At 40.4% G+C, this 23,525-nt stretch overlaps 1 protein-coding gene across 1 annotated transcript in view; it reads left to right on the forward strand.

Moving 5' to 3' along the window:
• FRY (FRY microtubule binding protein) overlaps nucleotides 1–23,525 on the forward strand; it is a 449,190-nt gene that overhangs the window by 194,124 nt on the left and 231,541 nt on the right. Inside the window, 6 exon segments of the mRNA XM_030200365.1 lie at nucleotides 3,032–3,291; nucleotides 3,966–4,155; nucleotides 12,836–12,960; nucleotides 17,445–17,502; nucleotides 21,856–21,947; nucleotides 22,045–22,217. Of these exon segments, the coding sequence (XP_030056225.1) occupies nucleotides 3,032–3,291; nucleotides 3,966–4,155; nucleotides 12,836–12,960; nucleotides 17,445–17,502; nucleotides 21,856–21,947; nucleotides 22,045–22,217 (898 nt within the window).

A 23,525-nucleotide genomic window follows, 5' to 3' on the forward strand; every position in this document is an offset into this window, starting at 1 on the left:
GTTACATCTGTTACAAAATGTAGCTGCAAATCTCATATTCAAGGGCCATCAATTTGACTGAGCATTTCCATTTTTATATAAATTGCATTGACGGATAATGGTGACTTTTCTAATGTTTATATTACATTTTTAAACAATATACAAAAACATGGTCATGAGATAACATTGATGATTGTTTTTAAACTATTATACCTTGTATTTAAATTTTTGATTGGTTTGCACATGAATAATTGTTGTCATTTCTGTCCTTCACCAATGTTAAGAGAACATTGCGCTCTAAGGGCCCTGTTTACTAAGCAGTGTTATAGTCGCGTTAACTATGTACATGCGTTAACCATGTACGTGCCTACAATATCCCTATAGGCGCCTACATGGTTAGCGCTTGTGCTAAGTGTAGGCGTGCTAAAAACACTAACGCACCTTAGTAAACAGGGCTCTATGAGTCGATTTCTTTTAATGCCTCCTTCTTGTGACAAAAAAAAAATCAGTCTAAAAATTGTTTTTGCTAAGCTTTTCTCTTATCAGGTGGCATTAGAGTGGAAAAGCTTACCTATTGTGAGGAGAATTAAATGTTATGTTTTATTTTGTCACTCTCTTATCTGATCAATTTAGGAAATTGATTTTAGAATTTCTATATATCTTTGTTCTTTTGCGTTTAGAGCTTATAATTGTACTATATTAAGTATTATCTTATTTGTAAACTGCTAATTTATATTTATTTTATATTATTTTTGTTACTCAATGGTTATTCATTTAGGGCTTCTTTTACAAAACCACACTAACAATTCCCACACAGCAAATGAGAGGAAGCCCATAGGAATTGAATGGGCCTCTACTTTTGCTGTTTTGCTTTGACTTTCCGTGGAGGCTCCTCCTGTCTTCTTGGATTTGCTTCTTCTCATTTGCCACATAGAAATCACTAGCATGGCTTTCTAAAAGAAGCCCTTAATTTTTTTTTTTTATTTATGAAATTTTAAATTTTACAGCCAAGCATTTCATCTCTTGTACAGCAAAGTAATACAGTATTCAGAGTTGTCAAAACACATTCAGATTGTGAAAAATTGCGGGAAAACCTTAGGAAACTGGAAGACTGGGCATCCAAATGGCTGATGAAATTTAATGTGGACAAATGCAAAGTGATGCACATTGGAAAGAATAATCTGAATCATAGCTATCTAAGGAGTCAGTCACTTTAGGAATCAGCGTTCAAGAAAAAGACCTAGGTGGCAGCCAAAAAAGCAAACAGGATGCTAAGAATTATTAGGAGAGGGATGCAAAATAAGACCAAAAATATTAGAATGCCTCTGTGTCGCTCTATGGTGCGACCTCACCTTGAGTACTGTGTTCAGTTTTGGTCGCCGTATCTCAAAAAAGGTATAGCTGAATTAGAAAAGGTTCAAAGAAGAGCAACCAAAATGATAGAGGGGATGAAACTGCTCCTGTATGAGGAAAGGCTAAAGAGATTAGGGCCCGTCAACTTGGAAAAGAGATGTCTGAGGGGAAATATGATTGAGGTTTACAAAATCCTGAGTGGAGTGGAACGGGTAGAGGTGAATTGTTTTTTTTTTCTGTCATTCAAAAAGTACAAAGACCAGGGGACTCTCAATGAAATTGCATGGAAATACTTTTAAAATAAATAGGAGAAATATTTTTATTTCACTCAAAGAATAGTTAAGCTCTGGAACTCTTTGTCGGAGGATGTGGTAATGGTGGTTAGTGTATCTGGGTTTATAAAAGGTTTGGACAAGTTCCTGAAGGAGAATTCCATAGCTTGCTATTGAGGAGATGATCATGGGGGAAGCCACTGCTTACCCTGGGATTGGTAGCATGGAATGGTGCTACTGATTGTGTTTCTGCCAGGTACTTGTGACCTGGATTGGCCACTGCTGGAAGCAGGATACTGGGCTTGGATGGACCATTGCTCTGACCCGGTATGGCTGTTCTTATATTCTTAATCGCTCTTCTGAGAGGCGTGAGCAGCAGCTTTTCCCCAATGTTTTGGCATTGCGAATAAAAAAGTAAAGAGCAGAAACTTCAGCGTGTCTGGTCAAGCAGCCATCTTGGATCTCATTGGCACTGATACCTTAATTACTTTTTGTATTTTTGTTATCTGCTTTGGACTATGAGATAAGGTGGGCTATAAGTAACTGTATTAAATGCTCCTGAAAAATACCTGTATATATTTGGATTTTTGTTGGATGGATTAATGTTCATAAGTGATTCACCTGATAAGACCTGTTGGCGGATCACTAGAACAAAAAGTGAGATCCACCAATCCGCAGTATTGTGTCTGTATTGTCATATGTTTCAAATGGCATTAAAGAAGCCTTCCAATGATGAGAAACAGAAATAAAGAATAGCTATTACTAAACTAAAAATAAGAAACTATGGCCCAAACTTCGAAAGTGTTTATCTGGATAGCAGGATCTGTCGTCCGGATAAGTGCCACCTACTGAGCCATGCACTGATTTTCATCATCGCTATCCAGATAGTGCTGCTGAAAATCATTACACACTGTCCCGGTGCTATCAAGATAGCGGGACAAAGTGAGGGCAGAGAGTAACTGCTTAGTGGCAGTAACCAGCGCCGTTATCTTGATAACTGTCTGGACAATGTAGGACTGAAAAATTTGCATCCTAAGTTAACTGGATAGTTATGTGGAGAGCTCCGGAGTTTGATGGTCTGTCCGGATATTCAGTACTGTGTTTGAATAGCAGCCAGGCGTGTAAAGGCTGTGGTAAGCGTTCTAAATGAAACGCCAAGCTCAGAGTTTAAATAAATACATTAAAAATATTTATGTATCAATAACAAAGACTGAAGAGCAGATCATTAATAATTGTAAGGAAATGGATACCTTTAAGCAGTTGTCTTGTTAAATTTCCTTTTTGCTGTATCCGTTTTTACAAAGTGACGTTTAGTGTAGAAAACAGCACTCATATGTAGAAGCTAGAGAGAGTGAACTACTGATTCTGTGCTGTGTGGTACTTGAACGGCTTTGATTTTAATGCCTTTTCTGTGTCCCTTGTTATAGACCACGTTACCGTTGACTCACAGTGTGGATTTGCAGTGGCTCGTGGAATGGAATGCCGTTCTGGTTAACAGTCACTACGACGTTAAAAGCCCTTCCCACGTCTGGATCTTTGCACAGTCAGTTAAAGACCCCTGGGTCCTGTGCCTCTTCAGTTTTCTTAGACAGGAGAACTTGCCAAAGCACTGCCCCACAGCTCTCAGCTATGCTTGGCCATATGCCTTCACTCGACTCCAGCTGTTAATGCCTCTGGTGGATCCCAAGTAAGTGCCCATACCAACAGGACATTCTGAGAGCTGGAAGGGTTTGCAGAAACCACTTCCTTTCCACAAGGGAACGGTAGCTGGATTATTCTTCTGCTTCATTTCACAAAACAATTCTTAATTATATTTTTACAAAGTAATGGTTTATCATGTACAAGTGTGAAAATGATAGATATTCTACAGCGAACTAGTAAATGCTGCCACTTAGCAGATAAGGTTATTGTTTCATCCCTGTTTGAATTTTGTAGTCCTCATGTGGATAGTTGCACAAGGTAAATTTTTCTCAGGATGGATTGAATATTTTGCAATCAGATTAATCAGGTAGAAGAAAATGGCTTGGGTCAAATCTTCCAGACTTGCTATCTGTATAGATTTTACCCCTGAGAAACACCTAGAATGTACACATGCAGTTGAGGATTGCATAAAAATCATTTCTAAGTCTGTTTTCTTGGAAGTACCTTTGATAGTATCCTATAATTTGTTATCTCTTTGCTGCTTCCTTCAGAATTTTTCTTATTGATTGTTGGTTGGCTGCCAGAAACTGGATGATTCCTCCTCAAATTTGTTTTTCATTGCACAGTAGTGTTGTGCTTAGAGTTACTTCCTGCCAACTGAAACCCTATTGATTAAAATGTGGACCTGGAATTAACTTGTTTGTTCTTTTCACCTCCCAGCAGCCCTCTAAATGCGAAGAAAACAAGCTCAGCAAGCAGTGGAGATAACTATGTAACTCTCTGGAGAAATTATCTCATCCTCTGCTTTGGAGTAGCCAAACCCAGTATCATGAGCCCTGGGCACTTACGAGCTTCAACGCCGGAGATCATGGCTACAACACCTGATGGTTCAATGAGCTACGATAACAAGGTTGTGTTTTCTGCTTCTAATACCTATATTATGCCATTCTGGTTTTCACCCTGGATAGGGAGGTCTTAGACTGTAACATGAGTCTCAGGAGTCTTAAGTTTGTGGTCAGGCTTATTCAGTAAGAGTGACCAGGCTTCTCTGTGGATAGATTTTCACTATTAAGAAGGTGATTCCCAAAACTGTCCTGGGGGAACACCAGCTATCAGGTTTTCAGAAAATCTACACTGAATATGCCTGAGATGGATTTGCATACACTGCCTCCTTGGTATGCAAGTCAATCTCATGCATATTAATTGTGGATATTCCAAAAACCTGACTGGTTGGGTTCTTGCAGGACAGGTTTGGGAACCGCTGTCTTAAGTTCAGTTTGGAAAATGACTCTTGGAACCATCAAATAGTATGCAGTTGCTGGCAAGCTGCAATACTGTGAAAATTTCAAATCACTCTGTGCTGTGGTTCCACAAAAGTCAGATTTGTTTACACAAGAGGCTGTTTACATTAGCCCAGATCCACAGGTGAAATTACAGTGAATTCTTTCCACAAGTTCTCCGAGTCAAGACAGTTCATTAGTAAAACACATTTATAACCACCTGCCAAAACCCATCTTTTTTTTTTTATCCTAGCAGGCCGGAGCTTTGCAAGATAACATAGGAACATGAATTGCATGCGTCTCTTATTCTGGAATTTATTTTGAGCACACAATGAATTTTGTACTTGGTGGGGGCAGAAAGACTCCATTCATAAGTATAACAATCAAACTACCCTTTACTTGAATCAAAGATGCATTAAAAAAGTCACAGCAACCTTGTTAGATTTCACAACAACTCAGAAACAAAAATCAGTATGTTTGATTTCTGTGACTGAACTTTTACTGTGATGCTGGCACTTAATTTACTGTAGTTCCTAAAAGAGAAATAACTCATTCAGTTCAGTATGGGTAGGGTTACCATATTTTGTCCTCTTAAAAAGAGGACACATGTTCCGCCCCACTGCCCCGCCCCTTTCGCATCCTCACCCCACCCCCTGTCACATATTCCCCTCCCCTTACCTACTAGCTACTGCCCTGGTGGTCTAGTGACCTCTTCGGGGCAGAGAAGAGCCCCCTCTTTCCTGTCTGGAGCTCTGTCCTTGCCCTGGATCCTGTTGCTGTGACGGTCTTGGAATTCAAAATGGCCGCCGAGAGTTGAAGTCTCGTGAGACCGCTTCAACTCTTGACAGCCATTTTGAATCCCGAGACCGTCACAGCAACATAATGCAGGGCAAAGGCAGGAAAGAGGGGGCTCTTTCCTGCCCTGAAGAGGTCACTAGACCACCAGGGCAGTAGATAGTAAGTAAGGGAAGGGGAGGCTAGGATAGGCCCGCCGCCCGTTTGTCCAGAAATCCGGACAAACGGGCGGACTGGCAAAACCTGTCCGGACGCCCGGACATGTCCTCAAAAAGAGGGCATGTCCGGGTAAATCCGTACATATGGTAACCCTAAGTGTGGGCAGATAACTTTTGCGGTCTGTGGGGCTCTTTTACTAAGCCGCAGTAAGCACTAATGCATCCTTACTGCAACTTAAAATGGCATTCCATGGGGCTCACTGAGGCATCCCATAGTAAGTTGCAAATATGTGTGCACTAACCACATGCTATATTTTTTTAACCGAGGGCGCGTGACTTGGGGGAGAGTGGGCGTTTCTGCACTAGTCAGTACTTCAGCATTGCCGCATGGTAGCCAATTAGCGCAGGATTAGCACATGAGCCCTTACCACCTACAAAACAGGTGGTGGTAAGAGCTCATGTGCTAATGTTTGTTAATGGCTGTGCGCTAATGGCACATGAATCGGAAAATGGAAAATTGGCCATTTTTTCCCACGGCTTTGTTAAAGGGTCTCCGCATCCTTCTGTGTCCAGGGCAATGGCTTCCCTGCAACGCTGACTCTCCAGGAGGGGGATGTGAGACTCGGTGCTTGTTCCTGCTTTCTTGCCAGTACCAGAATCACTGGAGACTTCTTTATGCCACTTCTGTAAGCTTATTTCAGACAAATATAATCACTAATATCCCTTTAGAATTTTTATATTTTAGAGCTAATTTAGCTTTGATAACAATTCTACCACTCGTCATATGGCCTTTTATTTTTTTGGCTCCGTCACTTTGGAACTTCTTACCTGCACATATTCAGCCTGAGGAGTCCTTTTACCATTGTAAAAATCCTCCTTAAAACCCATTATTTTATACTGGCTTCTAATGTTGACCTTAAGTGAGCCCACTGAAAGAAGTAGACCTGAGAGGTTGTGTCTTGTTTTATTATCTATGATGATTGAATGTTTTTTATCTGGATTTATGGGTCTGTGTGTTTTATGATTGTAAGACTGGTTATCTGACCGACGTGTTTGTGTTAGTGAGATGGCCTGATTTTCTTTCCGATACTTAATGGCTTTCTTTTTCCTGCTTTTTGATTTAGTTTTGTACACTGCTTGGATCTACTGGCTTGGCATATGCGGTAGAGCACAGTTTTAATAAGCATAAACATACCTTGCAGTCTGCTCAACGCCTTCTCCCAATTGTCCAGAACAGGGGTAGGCAACCATGGTCCTTGAAGGCCACAACCCAGTAGGATTTTCAAGATTTCAACAATGAAAATGCATGAGATCTATTTGCATATAATAGAAGCAGTACATGCAAATCAATCTCCTTCATAATCATTGTGGAAATCTTGAAAACCCCACTAGGTTGTGGTTCTAGAGGTCCTTGGTTGCCCACCCCTGCCCTAGAACATTAATTGGAGATCCTGGTTGGCTGCCAGGATCTTAGGGGACTCAGCATAAATATGTGAGAAATCATAGCGGACATTTCACATTATTTCATTATTATTATATAGTATGCCCTATCAGATTGACTCTACACTTGTCTTTTAGATTGTACATTTGTCTTTAGATTGTACACCTGTCTTTTAGATTGTAAGCTCCTTGAGCAGGGACTGTCCTTCCATGTTAAATTGTACAGCGCTGCGTAACCCTAGTAGCGCTTTAGAAATGTTAAGTAGTAGTAGTATTAGACTTCAGTTTTGGCAAGGATAGTTAGACTGAGTGACTGAAATTTCAGTCTGCATGAGCTTAGGAAAGGCACCATATTGTGTTATGTCCAATAGAAATAAACTGTTCCAGGGATCCTGATCAGTTATGGGAGATTGGTTGCTCTCATCAAATTCACAAGCCAGAGATGACTTCAGAAAGGAAAAGAGGCATCCAGTGTGTGCTGCATGATCCTTCTAGGGCAGTATTCTTCATTTTAAGGATTGTGATTCAGCGGTGACCCTCATCAATGAAAAGTGCAGCTCCATCACTCTTCTTCCAGTGCATACTCTCGCATCCTCTGGAGGCTTCCAGCCAGCTCTGTTTCCTGTCTGCACTGCTTGGCTCTCAGTGAGTCTGAGCGGCACTGTATCTGAGCTCCTGTACTGTCCTCACAAGACTGAGAAGCACACAAGAGTTTGGGCACCATGTGGCTCAAACTCACCAAGAGCTCTGTGATGCTATAAAGAAATAAAATAACTGTTCTGGAGGCCTTGATGGCAGCAAACCTCTTGAGAAGTTGAAAGGGGCCAAAGAACTGGCCTGGAGTGGTGAAGATGGGTACAACATTTGTGGAGAATGATTGATGAATGAGGCAGGTGGGATAAATTTAAGGGACAATATGTTCTGAGGAAAGAGATTTGGGGATAGAAGACCTGGGGTAGAGCATGTGGGAGAGGCAGGTTGAGGAACGTCATAGCATTGGGAGGAGAAAATTTGTATGTGTGTGTATGTGGGGGGGGGGGGTGTTAATGGATCAAGTGTGTGGGTGGGTGAACATTGGAGTGTTTTGAACAAAGAAACTCCCATTTGACAAATAGTGAAGATCCAGTATTTGGAATCTTACATCAAAGTACAGAAAATGAGCATGGAAGGTGTTACTACTCACTATGAACTGTAGAATAGAGAGCCCACTAGAGGGCTTACACCAGAACATTTGAAATCATATCTCGGGAATGTATGAAAGCATCTGGTCATACAGTGCCAGAGGGATGCTTATTTCCAAAATTGTTATTGATTTCGTATTTTCAGTTACTGATTTTAAAATATTCAGCACATACTGCAGGTTTTGATTTCTGAGTGATACAAATGTGTTGAAACCAAGCCAAAGAGCTTCCCTTCATTTTACCCTGAATTCATCAAGAGCCATTATTTAAAAGAGACAGGGAGGTGCCAGGGTCTATCCTGCAACCTTGACCTACCCCTCCTCCCCCCCTCTCCACCTCCAGAGGCTTCTTTTTCTCCTGATGGTTATTTTTCATGACTGCATAATGATAAAAATACAATTCTCTGGTCACTGATAACATCAATAATCAGGTAGCTGTGAAAATGGATAGAACTACAGATTTCTTCATATCTTTTTCTACTATGTCAGGTCTTGGCTTATGATGCGAGAATAGATTTATTCTGATGTCTGCCACACTCAGTTGTACTGAAAACTTAAATTAAAGTAGCTTTGTAGCATACTGTAAAGCTTTCTTTAGCAGAATGAAACTCTGGGCAGGCATATGAGGGATAATTCTATAATAGTGCACCTGTATTTAAAAGGCTATTCATAAAGGAGAGTAAATGCCTATGTGGCAAAACAGTGGGTTTTCAAGCCTATAAATTGTAATATTTTCATGCAGTATATTTCTCTTGTTTGGCCAGTTGATGGTGTTTGTTCTGTGTTTTAAAGCTGTTGTAGAGAAAGCTGTTTTCTTTTCAATTTAGCCCTGTGGAAAGGCAACCTGCAGTGCTTAGTGCTGTTGGCCAGATACTTTCAAAGTTGGTATTCTGGTCTCTGATTGGCCCTGGAGTTCAAATCCAACCAGGTGGTACTGGATTTTCCACAGTCTCAGATAGGGATTGCAGAGGGTAAACATCTCTGTCTTGACGCCCTGTTCAAGAAATGTGAGCAGTTATTTTCCTGAAAGTCCCCAGGTGCTACCCAGGTAGTGACAAAGTGTTTAGTTTTAATATTGATTCTTATTCAGTTACCTGTTATTGCTTGTTGTTTTTCCACCAGTTTTATATTGTTCACTGTTCTGTTTCTGTGATAATAAACCCATTAGTTTATTAGCTCTGATGTGTTGGATTAAGAATCCTGCTGTTTTGTGTTTTTGGTCTATGAGTGCTTTCTAGGAACTGTGGGACCCCTAGGAGTGTGGCCCTAGTGTCTTAGAAATCACTGGGGAATAACTTGAGAGTGGGAGACTCGCCCAGAGGCAAGCGGGACCCAGTCGATGGGAGGACGGTGCTAGTGTAGAACACATCCACAGATGCAAGCCCTCCAGGTGGTCGCAGGGTTAGGCATTTCATGACCGCCTACTTTCCTTTATAGAATACTAATATAAACAGATATACTTGTATGTGTGTAGTTAGGTACGAGCACTTAACACCAATCATAGAGCTCTGTAAGTGACTCGTGTTAAGTGTGTGCCTGGCCCATGCTGTGCCAAGACTCTTCTTTCTTATGTAATTATTTTATTATTATTATTATTTGTTGCATTTGTATCCCACATTTTCCCACCTTTTTGCAGGCTCAATGTGGCAATGTTCGGTTATGGCTTTCGCCATTCCAGAGTAGTAAGTTACATTTGGAGTTGTATAGAGAATGGATAGTAGGCATAGAAAGAACTGAGCTAGAAAAGTTGGTTATGGAATATACATGAGATTAGATTAGATTTTATATACGGCGCCCACGGCATTTGGCACTGGGATCTGCGCTGAATTTTACGCGCTAGGATTTACACAGAGTGAAACCTGGTGTAAATCCTTTTGCTTAAATTAGGGGCAAATTGGCCTTACTCTGTAACAGTGCACATAAATTCCAAGAATTCCCCTGACCTGCCCGTGCCCCTCCAGTGGCCACGCCCCATTTCAGATCCACACGGACAAATTTACATGCACATCTTTATAGAATAGCGACTGTAAAGATGTGCACATAAATTTCAATTATTGCCAATTAGTACCAATAATAGCGACAGCAATTAAATTGTGCACACAAATTGGGCATGTGCAATTTTGAGCGGCATGTGTAGACTTAGGAGGATATTGTGTCATTTGTACATAAATGTTAGCACCCACTTTATAGAAATAACCCACACCTCATCCCAGGATGTAATTCTACAAAGTAGATGACAAGAAAGCAAGTAATTGACAGTATTCTAGTCATTTAATCACCCAAGTGGCATCTTATAGAATACCCAATCAATAAAGAACAATTCCATAAAAATAGCACAGCTAAAGAAAATCATAGAATGTTGAATTATACGGTGATATTGTGAAATATTTTTGATTTTCTAATTTTTAATTTTTAGTGTTTTAAAAAGGAGGACAAAAGGCCTCAGCAGTCAAGGGTAATTACCATGGTAAAGTAAAATTCTTTTAACCCACTTTACGTCATATTTACAACCACAGCATCTTATGAGTAGAACCAATCATTAGCCAAAAACCTCCAATACTTTTACATTTTAAATAAGAAACATCTTTAAGATCACTCCTTCAATGTTCTAAAACTTGACTTAAATGTCACTGCAGTATTCAAATCAGCAGTGTTTTAATCAGCATTTATAAATTTCTTTAAGTCAGAAAATTTATTGGCCAATGATTGGTCCTATTCAAAAGGTGCTGTGATTGTGAATATGACACAAAGAGGCTCGCTTTCAAACCACTTAGACTTACAAAGTTCCATAGGTGTCACAGAACGACTAGCACCCACCTGGGGTTAACCCCTTGGCCACCTAGAGGTTCTTTCTCCAGCACTGCTCAGGCCCGCCTACACCTGGGCATGTGCTCTATTCTAGTCAACCCTCCACCCCACGCACTAGGTTCCACTTGCTTCTGGGCGAGTTTCCCACCCACAGGTTATTCCCCGGCAATTTCTAGGACATTGGGGCCACACTCCTAAGGATCCCACAGTTCCTAGAAAGCATTCACAGACCCAAAACAGAAACCACCAGGATTCTTAGTCCAGGACAACAGAGCCAATAAACTAATAGGTTTATTGTTACAGTAAAACAGTGAACGTTTGAAAAACCAGGTGAAAAAGTGCAGCGAGCAATAACAGATTGCCAAAACAAACATCAAAATTAAAACTATCTAACACTGATTACTACCTGGGTAGCACCTGGGGAGTTTAAGGAATAACTGCTCACAAGTCTTGAACAGAATCTCAGGACAGAGATGTTTCTCCTCTGTACCCCCAAGCTGAGACTAAAGGTTACCTCACAGCTTAGGTGTAACAGCTTTACAAAAAAAGATAGTCATCTGCTGGCCAAACAAAGGAAATGCACTAGGGAACAAATATGTCATACATTTCTCATAAGAAGTTACAGGCATAAGTCCCCTGTTTCATCACAATAAGTTACTGTGTAACTTTGTAAGTCTAAGTGCTTTGAAAATATGCCTGAGATTGGGTTTAAAGAATTTTATCCTTTTTTCATGGCTATTACCTTTGACTGCTGTGTCCTTTTTTTCCTCCTTCTTAAGACACTAAAAATTAGGAAATTTTAAAAAATCACAATATTTCACAAAATCACCAATTCATTAGGTGCTCAAAATAAATCCCAGAATAAGAGACTCATGGAATTCATGTTTTCCACATGCTATGATTTTTTTTAGCTGATCTCTTATAGAATACTAAATAATGGAAAATATGTGCCATGATTTGATGTGTACTTGGCCACTGCATGCACATATGGGTGAAGCACACAAGTATATGCATAAATGATAAAATACTATAATTTTATGCCTGTTAGAACTCACAATGAAGTGCAGATTTTCACAGTAGCTATAAAGCTGGTTTAGTTTGGTTTATTCACATATTTGCCCATCCTTACTCCAAAGGCATCAAAGTGGTTTACAGACCAAAGCCAAATAAAAATAAATAAATACAAATAAAAAAAATATATATATATAAAATGAAGGGCCCGGTTTACTAATGTGCGTTAGAGCTTTTAGCATGCCTACACTTAGCATGCGCGCTAACCATGTAGGCACCTATAGGGATATTGTAGACATGTACATGGTTAACGCGCGTTAAAAACGTTAACGAGCCTATAACGCTGCTTAGTAAACAGGGCCCAAAGTCCTTGCACCTTAAATATAAGCACATTTTCATCCACTTATACTAATCTGTAAAGAAAAGTATGCACATACGTTTTCTTATAGAATAGGCTTGTGCCCTGATATAGAATGACCTTTGTAGGGGATAATTTTATAAAGCATTTTTCATTTATAAAACATATTTTGAATCTGAAAAAAGGATTGCACATGGGTTTAAAAACATAAATAATAGGTACGCTGAATGATAGTGTCTCTACGGTTTTAGTAGCAGGCTTCAGCATAATCCAACCAGGGTTGTGCCTTAAGCCTCTCTGCTCATAAATGGTTCAGTTCTGCCGTTTCAATAGGAGCAGACTCTGTGGATGCTGTGGGTCCTTGAGCACCCCCAATAGTGAGAAAATTCCTTGTATGTGTCCAGGGAGGGGTTATTTCCACTGGGCTTAGCACCCCCAATAATTTTGAAAAGTTGGCTCCTATGGCCCTTTCCATCACAGTTCATTATAGTGCTGATGCATTTCTTGCTTTCAAGGGGCTGGAAAATACTATGTAATGATTATTGATGAATGTCTTTCAGGTTATAGGAACCCCATCAGTTGGAGTCCTGCTAAAGCAGCTAGTGCCTATGATGAGGCTTGAAAGCATAGAAATCACTGAATCATTGGTACTAGGATTTGGAAGAACAAATTCACTCGTTTTCAGGTATTCAACTTTGACTGTGCCCCAGGTATTATTCACCACCAATAACCATTTATTACAGATGACGTTTTGGTGTCTATTTACTAAGGTGCACAAAGGTTTTTCCACCTAACCTGCATTAACAAAGTTAGGGCGTGTTGCAGTGGCAGCAGAACACCTTTTTGATTAGAGGGGCCAAACAAACTAATCTCTGGCACTGCTCTAAAGATCTCTGGCTGCTGATGTTGTGTTTGGCAAATGTTGTTTGGACTGTGGTCATCTCATTCTGCTGCTGAAGGATTAGCTCTTGGATTCTGTATAGGTCGACAAAATTCCGGCACCCAAATTTGGTCTCTAATTGTTCCCAAACCTCACACTAACATTGTCGGCTTTTGTCTCACGTAAAATGTAAACTGCACTGAACCCTGGAAAAGGGGAAGTTAACAGTATACATGAATTGATTTGATTTAAATATCAGGGCAGACCAAAGCAGACAGGAAAGAAGTCCAAAACATCTTCTGCTGAGGCTACCATGTCTTTTTTCTCACTGGAAAAACATCTTGAGTTTTAATGATGACATCCTGCAAGAATTGCTTCCCAATGATCCTTTTTTCAAGACACAGGGACTGATAATGATTTCTTGGATCACTGGGAGCAGTCTATCAAACTTAGTAAAATTATGGTTAAAAGTGAGTTACATGCTTCTTCTCTTTTAGATTATTGTAGATTTAAATGGATCCCACAGGGTTTAAGAATTATGAAAGAACCCAAGTGGAGGAGTGGCCTAGTGGTTAGGGTGGTGGACTTTGGTCCTGGGGAACTGAGGAACTGAGTTCAATTCCCGGCACAGGCAGCTCCTTGTGATTCTGGGCAAGTCACTTAACCCTCCATTGCCTGCCGCATTGAGCCTGCCATGAGTGGGAAAGCGCGGGGTACAAATGTAACAAAATTAAATTACAGATGACGAAGACTTCCTAAACAAATGGGAAGCAATCACAGCACACAAAAAAAAATTTCATGTGCTACTGGGCAAAAACCATTTGTCCTATACTAAATTCAGTGTGCGTATTCCAAATCCGAAGTCAGAATTGTTGTAACACATCAGGAAATTTTGTTATGCATAAGTTTGCCCAAATGAATTAAGTAGTTGGAAAGCATTGAATAATTTTTTACAGAACGAGTTTTACGCCAACAATTAACTGATCTACATCAAAGTTTTCGTAGTAAACAGTATATGAAAATGTAATGGAATAACAAAATTTCAAAAAAGTCTCGTATTCCAGTTTAAAAGTCTTACTTCAGCAAGGCCCAGTACTGTTAAAAGTGCTTCAGGCATCTACTTTTGCATTTGTGACCGGTCATATTTTCCTGTCGCAAAAACCAGCAGTAGTCCCCCATCATGTTGGGATTCCAGCGGCCTTGATATCTGTTCTCCATTGTAGAAATGTCTTTATGGAACCTCTCTCCATGTTCGTCACTTGCGTGTCCCAAATTGGGTGGGAAAAAGTCAAGATGGGAATGTAAGAAATGCATTTTCAATGACATTCGGCAGCCAAGTTGTTCATATGCTTTAAGCATGTTGTCTACTAGTTCAGCATCGTTTTCAGCTCGTCTGTTCCCAAGGAAGTTCTGCACTACTAGCACAAATGCATCCCAAGCATTAATATTATAAGTGAATAGGCTTTGCATGTATAACTTAAAATCTAGACATGTCAGGCAAATTCAGAGTTCATATTTGGAATCAGAGGGTTCAATTTAGTATAAATCACATGTTTTTCTCTCAGTAGCAAAATCATTGTTGCGTTGTGTATTAAATAAATGCTCCCTGGATCTTATGATCCTGTTAATTCAAACCTCAAACAAAAGAAGGGCATTTGCTAAAGACAAGTTAGATAAAGCATTAGATTTCTTAAAACAGGATATTTGTTTTGACCTTCTGTTTGAGGATTACAAACTCTGTTTAGATCCTTTTAGGAAGGAGTTAAGACAGATGAAGTTTGACAAATTCAAAAGGGCTGATTTAGATTACCGTTTTGGGAACGTTTACCAATGGCGTAGAAATAAGAGAACTTACAACAACTCAAGGCCACAAGTTTATGATCAAAGAAAAGAAAGTATTAGAGAAATGGATAGGAATTTGAGACGTTCAAAACAGGTATTGGATAATGAGGTTATTTGTGAGAACACTAGGAAAAGCAGTAGAAAAGACTCTGAGGAAGTTTTTGATCCTTCTGCCCCTCTATATACTAACCCCGAAGATTGAATGTGGAGGAGTAGGTTTTTCAGCTAGGAAGGATGTGAAAAAGAGACTCAACATAGACACAACAGGCAGAGGGTTACAGAAAAGAGACACATACAATTATGGGGGGAAAGGAAGAGGAAGAAGCGGGGGGGGGGGGGGAATGAAGTAACCAAATACCTCCTGTGTCGCAACGCCTAGTCGACAGTTGTTATAATCGGTACCTTCTACTAGCACAAATGGAAGGTTAAACAAAGTTTTAATCTGTCTACTAGAGAACTCAATGATATAGAAATTGATGTCCTAAATAAAGGCTTATCTTTTATACCTACTCCACGTTATAACGCCTTCAACACATGAGTTGAGCTTTTAAAATTTACTCAGAAATTGAAGATTATTGACTATTGAAATTTATTAATCTGCAAACAAACTTGTTCCGGAGATGGGAAGGCGGTAGAACTAGAGGACATGAAATGAGGTTGAAGGGGGGGGGGGGGGGGGGGCAGACTCAAGAAAAATGTCAGGAAGTATTTTTTCACGGAGAGATTGGTGGATACTTGGAATGCCCTCCCACAAGAGGTGGTGGAGATGAAAACGGTAACGGAATTAAAAAATGCATGGGATAAACATAAAGGAATCTTGTTCAGAAGGAATGGATCCTCAGAAGCTTAGCGGAGATTGGGTGGCAGCACCGGTGGGTGGGAGGCGGGGCTACTACTGGGCAGACTTCTACGGTCTGTGCCCTGAAAATGGTAGATACAAATCAAGGTCAGGTATACATATAAAGTAGCGCATATGAGATTATCTTGTTGGGCAGACTGGATGGACCGTACAGGTCTTTTTCTGCCATCACCCACTATGTATATTGCCAGACAGTCTTCCAATTCTTCAGATTTCTCAATTGTTAAGAGGTAGTAAATGAATGCCACCTGGTATACAGAATCTGATGATACAAGCATATGAAAACATTGTTTTAAAAGAAGTGGAACTACTTGAGAATACAAAGAAGAAGAAATATTGTAATTTGAGTTCCAAAGAAAGAGCAGCAATTGAATCATTGAAGTGTGACACAAAGATCGTTACCAAACCTGCAGATAAAGGAGGTGGAGTGGTCATAATGAATAAGGAACAGTATGTTAGAGAAATTGATAGACAATTGAAACATCATGAATTCTATAGACCACTCCCAGAGGATCCTTTAATGAGTATAAAAAGATCAGTTGATACACTTTTAAAGATAGAACTAGAAGGAGGATACATTACTACCAAAGAATTTGAATGACTTGTGCAATAAAAATTTCTTTGGACTTGTGCAATAAAGATTTTTGGACTTCTTTCCTGTCTGCTTTGGTCTGTCCTTGTGATTTGCTGTGGACAACAAGAGCCTCTTCCTGTTAACCCTTTTTCATATTTTTTTGGAAATGCCCTCCTATATTGGTTTTCTGGAAGCAACTTTTCAGTGATCTCATTAGAGTGGTGGGCCAGCCTGTTGTATGTTCCTCTGTGGGTGTCATTTTAGATCGGGGAGCACTGGCAGTGTTCTGCCTTCAAGGGAAAGGTCAACTCTTAATTATACATAAGACATGTATTCTAAGACATGTATTCTGGGGAAACATTTTATTTTGCACCAATGGATTGGTCAAGACCCTCCATCCTTTTTGGCAATAGCAACTCCAGTTGCATCATTTAATGTTATTGGAATCAAGAGATGCTAATCATTCCCTCAAAAGATGACAACTATTTCTGTTTGGAATGAGTTTATTCAAATGCTGCATCACAAGGCACGAAGTTTGGTATTGAATACCTTATATCTGTTGTGCGTATCGGGATAGAATTCTGCTATTGGTGTAGTCTACTGGTTGTTGGGAAGGGGAGGGTAGGGGGGATAGGAGTTGGAGGGGGAAGAGTTGTTATTGTTGACGTACTGCAAAAGATTTTTCTTTGGCAGAGGGATGGGGGCAAGGGAGTTAGGAAAGGGCATTTTCCTATGTGAAATTGAACCCTATCTTTGTTTATGGTTGCCTATATGTTTACATGTTCAATAAAAACTTTTTATACCTAAAAAGCACCCCCTTCATGATTTGTCATAGTAGGCTGGAGTATACCCCAGAAACCCAGCTGAAGCTGAAAGCACGATAGACCGACTGCCAGTGGTACACAATATCACATACTTGTACTGCTTTGTTTAAACAATGAAAGTGAATGAAGAAAGGCCATAACTCTGAAATCTTAGACGATGTTTTTTTCTTCATTTTTTTGTCTTCTGCAGGGAATTAGTAGAAGAGCTTCATCCACTCATGAAGGAGGCTCTTGAACGAAGGCCAGAGGTTAGTCAACGTAGTTTCTTTTATTGTTGATTATATGTTTGTTTATTCAGTCATTTACTATAACGCTCTTCAGTGTTGCAATCAGAGCAATTTACAATTATAACAATAAGAAAATAACTGAAAATAAAGTTAAAGAAAATTGATGTAAGCCAGGAAAAAAAATGTTTTTTTCCCCTCCATAACCTACCAACTTTTGCTCCTTGTCTATAAGACTCTTTCCACAGGCGAGCCTGTTTATTTATCACGTTTTCTTACTACCTATTGCCCCCCTCATGTTCTTCAATCAGCCCAGCAAAACCAGCTTGTAGTTCCTTCTTTTCAGGAAATTCATCACGACACTACATATCAGTCCATCTTTGGGTCCTGAACTTTGGAATAAATTACCAGTTCACCTTCGCTTGTCATCTTCCCTATCTAGCTTCAAAACTGACTTGAAAACTTTCTTATTCCATGATGGTTACAACCAGAAGTGAACAAATCTTTCTACAGGCTGGAAACGACTAACTCCCCTTCCTCTTGTGTCTTCCCTTCTCAGCTTTGCTTTTACCGTTATTGTATTTCTTCCCCCTGCCTATCCTCACAGTTTGTCTTGTCAACACACTCCTTCCTTTCTTTAACATTTTATTGTAAGCGGCTCAGATATTATTTCATGGGTGGGGTATAAGCCCCTAATAAACTTGAAACTTAAACTAGAAAAACAACCAAGCACCATCATTACTAACAATCCTCATACGTTTTGAACAAGAAATAGGTGTTAAGACTTAATTCTTGTAATTTGGTTCTATTCTGATATATGGGTAGTGCATTCTGTGATGCTGGTGCTTGATTTTAAAAAAATATGGATTGATGGGTTGACACAAGTCTAGCAGTCATGGGGTAGGGAATATATAATTTGTTGTTGCTGTGTATGCAAAGACTGGCTTGGAATAATATGAAAGTAAAAGATTATGCATGTAAGTTGGGAAAACACAATATATAAAGCTTTGCGGGCCAAAATTAGGATATTAAATGCGATAGACTATTGATAACCAATGAATATTTTTAACAATGGCGTAACATGATCTTATTTACAAGAGTGTGTTATAGCTGTATTTTTCTACACATTGTAATTGGTGTAGTAATGATGAGGATACCCCATTGTAAAGAAACCATCACTCAAGCAATCAACAAATTCTCCAAAACCCACTCTAAACTGGATATCTGTCCCAGCAACCTAATAAGGCTCGCCCCTCAACGCTTCATAACAGATCTTACGTCACATATGAACTACATGTTACAACATGGACTGTTCCCCAAGGACAAAGGAAATATACTACTTACCCCTACCCCAAGGACAAAGGAAATATACTACTTACCCCTATACCCAAAGACTTAAAGAAAAAATTAAACGACACAACCAACTATCGACCAGTAGCATCAATCCCCCTGGTAGTCAAACTAATGGAAAGTATGGTAACCAAACAACTTACCAACTACCTAAACAAATTCACTATACTACATGAATCACAGTCAGGATTTCGATCCAACCATAGCACTGAAACAGTTCTAACCACTCTTATAACCAAATTTAAACAATTAATTGCAACCGGAAACAACGTGCTTCTCCTACAAAAGGGAATATTGTATATTGGATCCATATTCCCCTGGTAGTTATAGGCCGATTTATCATTTTTGAAGGTAGGCCTAACAGAAGTTGTTTTCCATAAAGAAGGCAGTTCTCCGGATGGCAAACTGAAATATATCATGACTGGAATATAAGTATGTAAGGTGTGGAGAAAAATGAAGAAGGGCAGACCTGTCTTATATGATAGCAGACTTTATTTACTACACATGTTCTTGGATATTTACACATTAGCATGTGGCCGTTATTGAAAATTGCCCAGCTTTGCCCAGGTGCTGTCTCTCAGAACTGCTAAGCATTAGACACCTAAATTTAGGAAATATTCAGATGAAAGCTAGTTGTGCTATATTAGGCTGGCAATCTTTCTAAAATAAAAGTATGAAACTTAGCCATCTAATTTAGGAACTGAGCAAATTTGTGAATGTTGACTGAACAGCAGCTAGTGCAGTAGGTTCTGACTGGTCTTGCAGAGCCAAAGGTCATGCAACAAAACCGAGATGCATTCTGACACTCATGGAGTTGCTTCGCAAAACTTCAGAAAGAGTTTTCTGTTCTTGGCAACCATTGTTTTATTTTTTTTTTTTTTAAGTGGAACATAGTAAGGATTACCCTTTCCGTGCCCAGAAATAAATTAAAATGCTTGAATGTTCAGTCTTGTCTTGGTTCAGTGCTTTGGTGAAGGGTGTTGTTATTTTTATGGACTCCGTAACACGTTAAAATAATCAGCTGTGAGTACAAAATCTTTCTAGAAATATTGTGAGGTTCTTCCCTCTCAGTGCATGCTGAAGTGTGTTATTTTTCTTTGACAGAACCATCTGTTTGTGTAATTGCTTCTGTAGGCAAACACATGCACTGCTTCTTTTCCTTGGATAAGTGTAACCAATGCAGTATCTTCTAGGGGTGAGAGATATAGTCTAGTGCAGGGTTTCCCAAACCTGACCCCCAACCAATTGAGTTTTCTAGTTATCTACCGTGAATAAGAATAAGATATATTTGTATATACTAGGGATTAGTTTGTGCAGTTTTGTCTCATGCATATTCATTGTGGGTAACCTGAAAACTTGACTGGTTGTGTGGGGTCCTGAGCCCTGTTCTTTATAACAGGGCCGCCGAGAGACTGGACCAGGCCCGGGACAAGGCCACCCCCGGGGCCCCCCCACCCGAGGTCACCGGGCCTCCCCTCCACCCGCCACCGGGCCCTCTCTCCACCCCCTGGCCCTCTGCAGTGACCTTAAGTGCCTCACCTTCGAAAGTGCAGCAACAAGCAGTGGCAAACCACTCCTTCCTTCCGTGTCCCGCCCTTGCGAGAGTTACATCAGGCGAGGGCGGGACACGGAAGGAAGGAGTGGTCTGCCACTGCCAGGCAGCGATGGCGGGCGGGCCGGACTGCGGCGGTGGCGCCAGGCACCCCCTGGAGGCCCAGGCCCGGGGAATTTTGTCCCCCCTGTCCCCCCCCTCTCAGCAGCCCTGCTTTGTAAGCTCAGCAGGATCCCTCTGTCTACAGTCCTGCCAGGGAGGGGGAGGGTTGCTGTTTCACTATCACATTTTCAGTAATGAGGGACAGGCAAGCTCTGCAGGAATCCATGGAACCTGCCTGTTCCTTTCAATTGAAAGCACAATATTGAAGCACCACCCCCCACTGGCAGCAGCAATGCAGTTGGAGGATTCCAACTTAGCTTAGAAGGAACAGTGGTCCTGGGGCAGGTTTGGGAATCTCTCATCTAGTGATTAGAACAGGGGTGTCAAACTGCAATCCTGAAAGGTCACAAACCAGTCAGGTTTTCAGAAAAGCCCCAATGAATCTGTATGAGATAATTTTGCATGCACTGTTTATTTTATTATTATTTCTAAATGCTTGATATATCACATACGCCAGGGACTGGCCTCTAAGTGGTTTACACAAAACAATCAGGCTGCCAGAAAACAAAACAAAGAAGAAAAAAAAAACTTAAGAGGAAGACAAAGAGTGAGGAGGAAAGACTAGAGTGAAGCGATTTGGGTTTTTTGGCTGTTTCTATTGCTTGGAAATATATTGCATGCATATTCATTAAGGATGTTCGGAAACCAAACTGGTTTGTGGCTCTCCAGGGTTGCAGTTTGACAGCCTTGGGTTAGAAGAGTGACCAAGAGAAGTCCTGGGACAAGAGTTTATCCCTTATCCGCTTACTGACTTTTTGAGCTTAGGCAAGTCGCTTATCTCCATGTCTCTTCAGGACACAGTTGAAAAGAAAGCTCTCATTTTGATTTGCATTCCCAGTCAGCAAGTTATACTTGTTGTTGGTTGTATTTGCATGATGAATTTAGGGGTGTAGTTATCAATGTGGTTTACCTTCTAAATCATGCTATTTTTGCACAAGTTCCATTTTATGAAATGAGACCTAGGTAACTAATAACTGGGCTTAACAGTAAAATAGCTAATCTTATTGATAGCCCACATTGATAACATCCCCCCCCCCCCCCCCACACACACACACTTAGTTTGAAACTGCCATACATCTAATTTTGACAACTTTTCCTCCAATTTAGTCTAAAAGTTAGATCTTTAGAGTCTGATTCAGGAAAGCTTTTCTATATCTATAGAAGACCTTGATGAATCAGGCACTTGGTTTATCATTAAAACAAATGTCCCATGCATTTCTGTAGAATCAGTAGGGATGGAAAGGTTTTTGTTACGAATCTACATTTGTTCATGTTTACAAGGAATTAATAGCATTCTCTTTTGGATACACAAGAACAAGAAGCGCCGTGAACGCCGAGATTTGCTGAGGCTGCAGCTGCTGCGAATATTTGAATTGCTCGCTGATGCCAGAGTCATAAGTGACAAGTACGTACTGTACAGTATCTTCACCATAGCAATCATTTTTCATCCATTTCATCACTAAGTACTGCTGTCATTACCATGATGTTTCCTTTCTCACTAGCACAAATGGCGCCTTGGAGCGGGATACCTTGGCACTGGGGGCCCTGTTCTTGGAATATGTGGATCTGACACGTATGCTGCTGGAGGCAGAGAATGATAAGGAGGTTGAGATTCTCAAGGACATCCGAGCACATTTCAGTGCAATGATTGCCAACTTGATTCAGTGTGTTCCAGGTATGGGAATCTATTATATCTGCTTTTCAGGACATGCATAATAGTTCTTTTAAAAAATGTTCTCCTTCCTACGATTATATCAACAGAGTTGATATAATCCTGAAAAGAAAATGTTTCCCCTATTGAGTTACGATTATAGCTTTAAAGAAATGAGGAAAAGTGAGTGTAAAATTAAAATCATTTGGTTATGCAATTTTGCATTATCAGACAGATTTTCATAGTTGAGGCTTCCTGGGTTATTCCAGAACCTCTGTTTTCTGTGTATTATTGTAATTGTTCAATTTTTCTAAGTTACTTATCACTTAGTTTGTCATTTTGGTTTGTGAGAAAAGCTGTTGGAAAATTAAGAGATCTATTTTGTCTCTTAAATATATATATATATATATATATATATATATATATATATATAGATATAGATAGATAGATAGATAGATATGGACGTCCTCGCAAAACATCCCGATCCAGGGGCAGGGAAATCCGTATTTGCAAAACAAGATGGACTTCCATCTTTCATTTCAAAAATACCGTCAGGGACGTCCAAATCCTTAAATTTGGTAGTTCCTAGATTGGTCGTTTCTGATTTTCGGCGCTAATGGAAACCAAGGACGTCCATCTCAGAAACGACCAAATGTAAGCCATTTGGTCGTGTGAGGACCCAGCATTTGTAGTGCACTGGTCCCCCTGACATGCCAGGACACCAACCGGGCACCCTAGAGGGCACTGCAGTGGACTTCATAAATTGCTCCCAGGTACATAGCTACCTTATCTTATGTGCTGAGCCCCTCAACCCCCACCCCCAAAACCCACTACCCACAACTGTACACCACTACCATAGCCCTTACGGGTGAAGATGTAGGTACAGTGGGTTTCTGGTGGGTTTTGGAGGGCTCGCTGTTTCCTCCACAAACCCACCAGGTAGGGGGGGATGGGGCTGGGTCCGCCTGTCTGAAGTGCACTGCACCCACTAAAACTGCTCCAGGGACCTGCATACTGCTGTCACAGACCATGGTATTTCCTAACATCTGAGACTGGCATAGAGGCTGGTAATCTATATTTTTTTAGAGATATTTTTTGAGGGTAGGGGGGTTAGTGACCACTGGGGGAGAAAGGGGGGGTCATCCCCAATTCTCTCCGGTGGTCATCTGGTCATTTTGGGCACCTTTTTGTGCCTTGGTCAAAAGAAAAACACGACCAGGTAATGTCGTCCAAGTGTTCGTCAGGGACGGCCTTGTTTCTTTCGATTATGGGTCAAGGACGTCCAAGTGTTAGGCACGCCCAAGTCCCGCCTTCGCTACACCTCCGAAATGC

The sequence above is a fragment of the Microcaecilia unicolor genome, chromosome 4 (assembly GCF_901765095.1).
Source record: "Microcaecilia unicolor chromosome 4, aMicUni1.1, whole genome shotgun sequence".
NCBI classification, from domain to species: domain Eukaryota; kingdom Metazoa; phylum Chordata; class Amphibia; order Gymnophiona; family Siphonopidae; genus Microcaecilia; species Microcaecilia unicolor.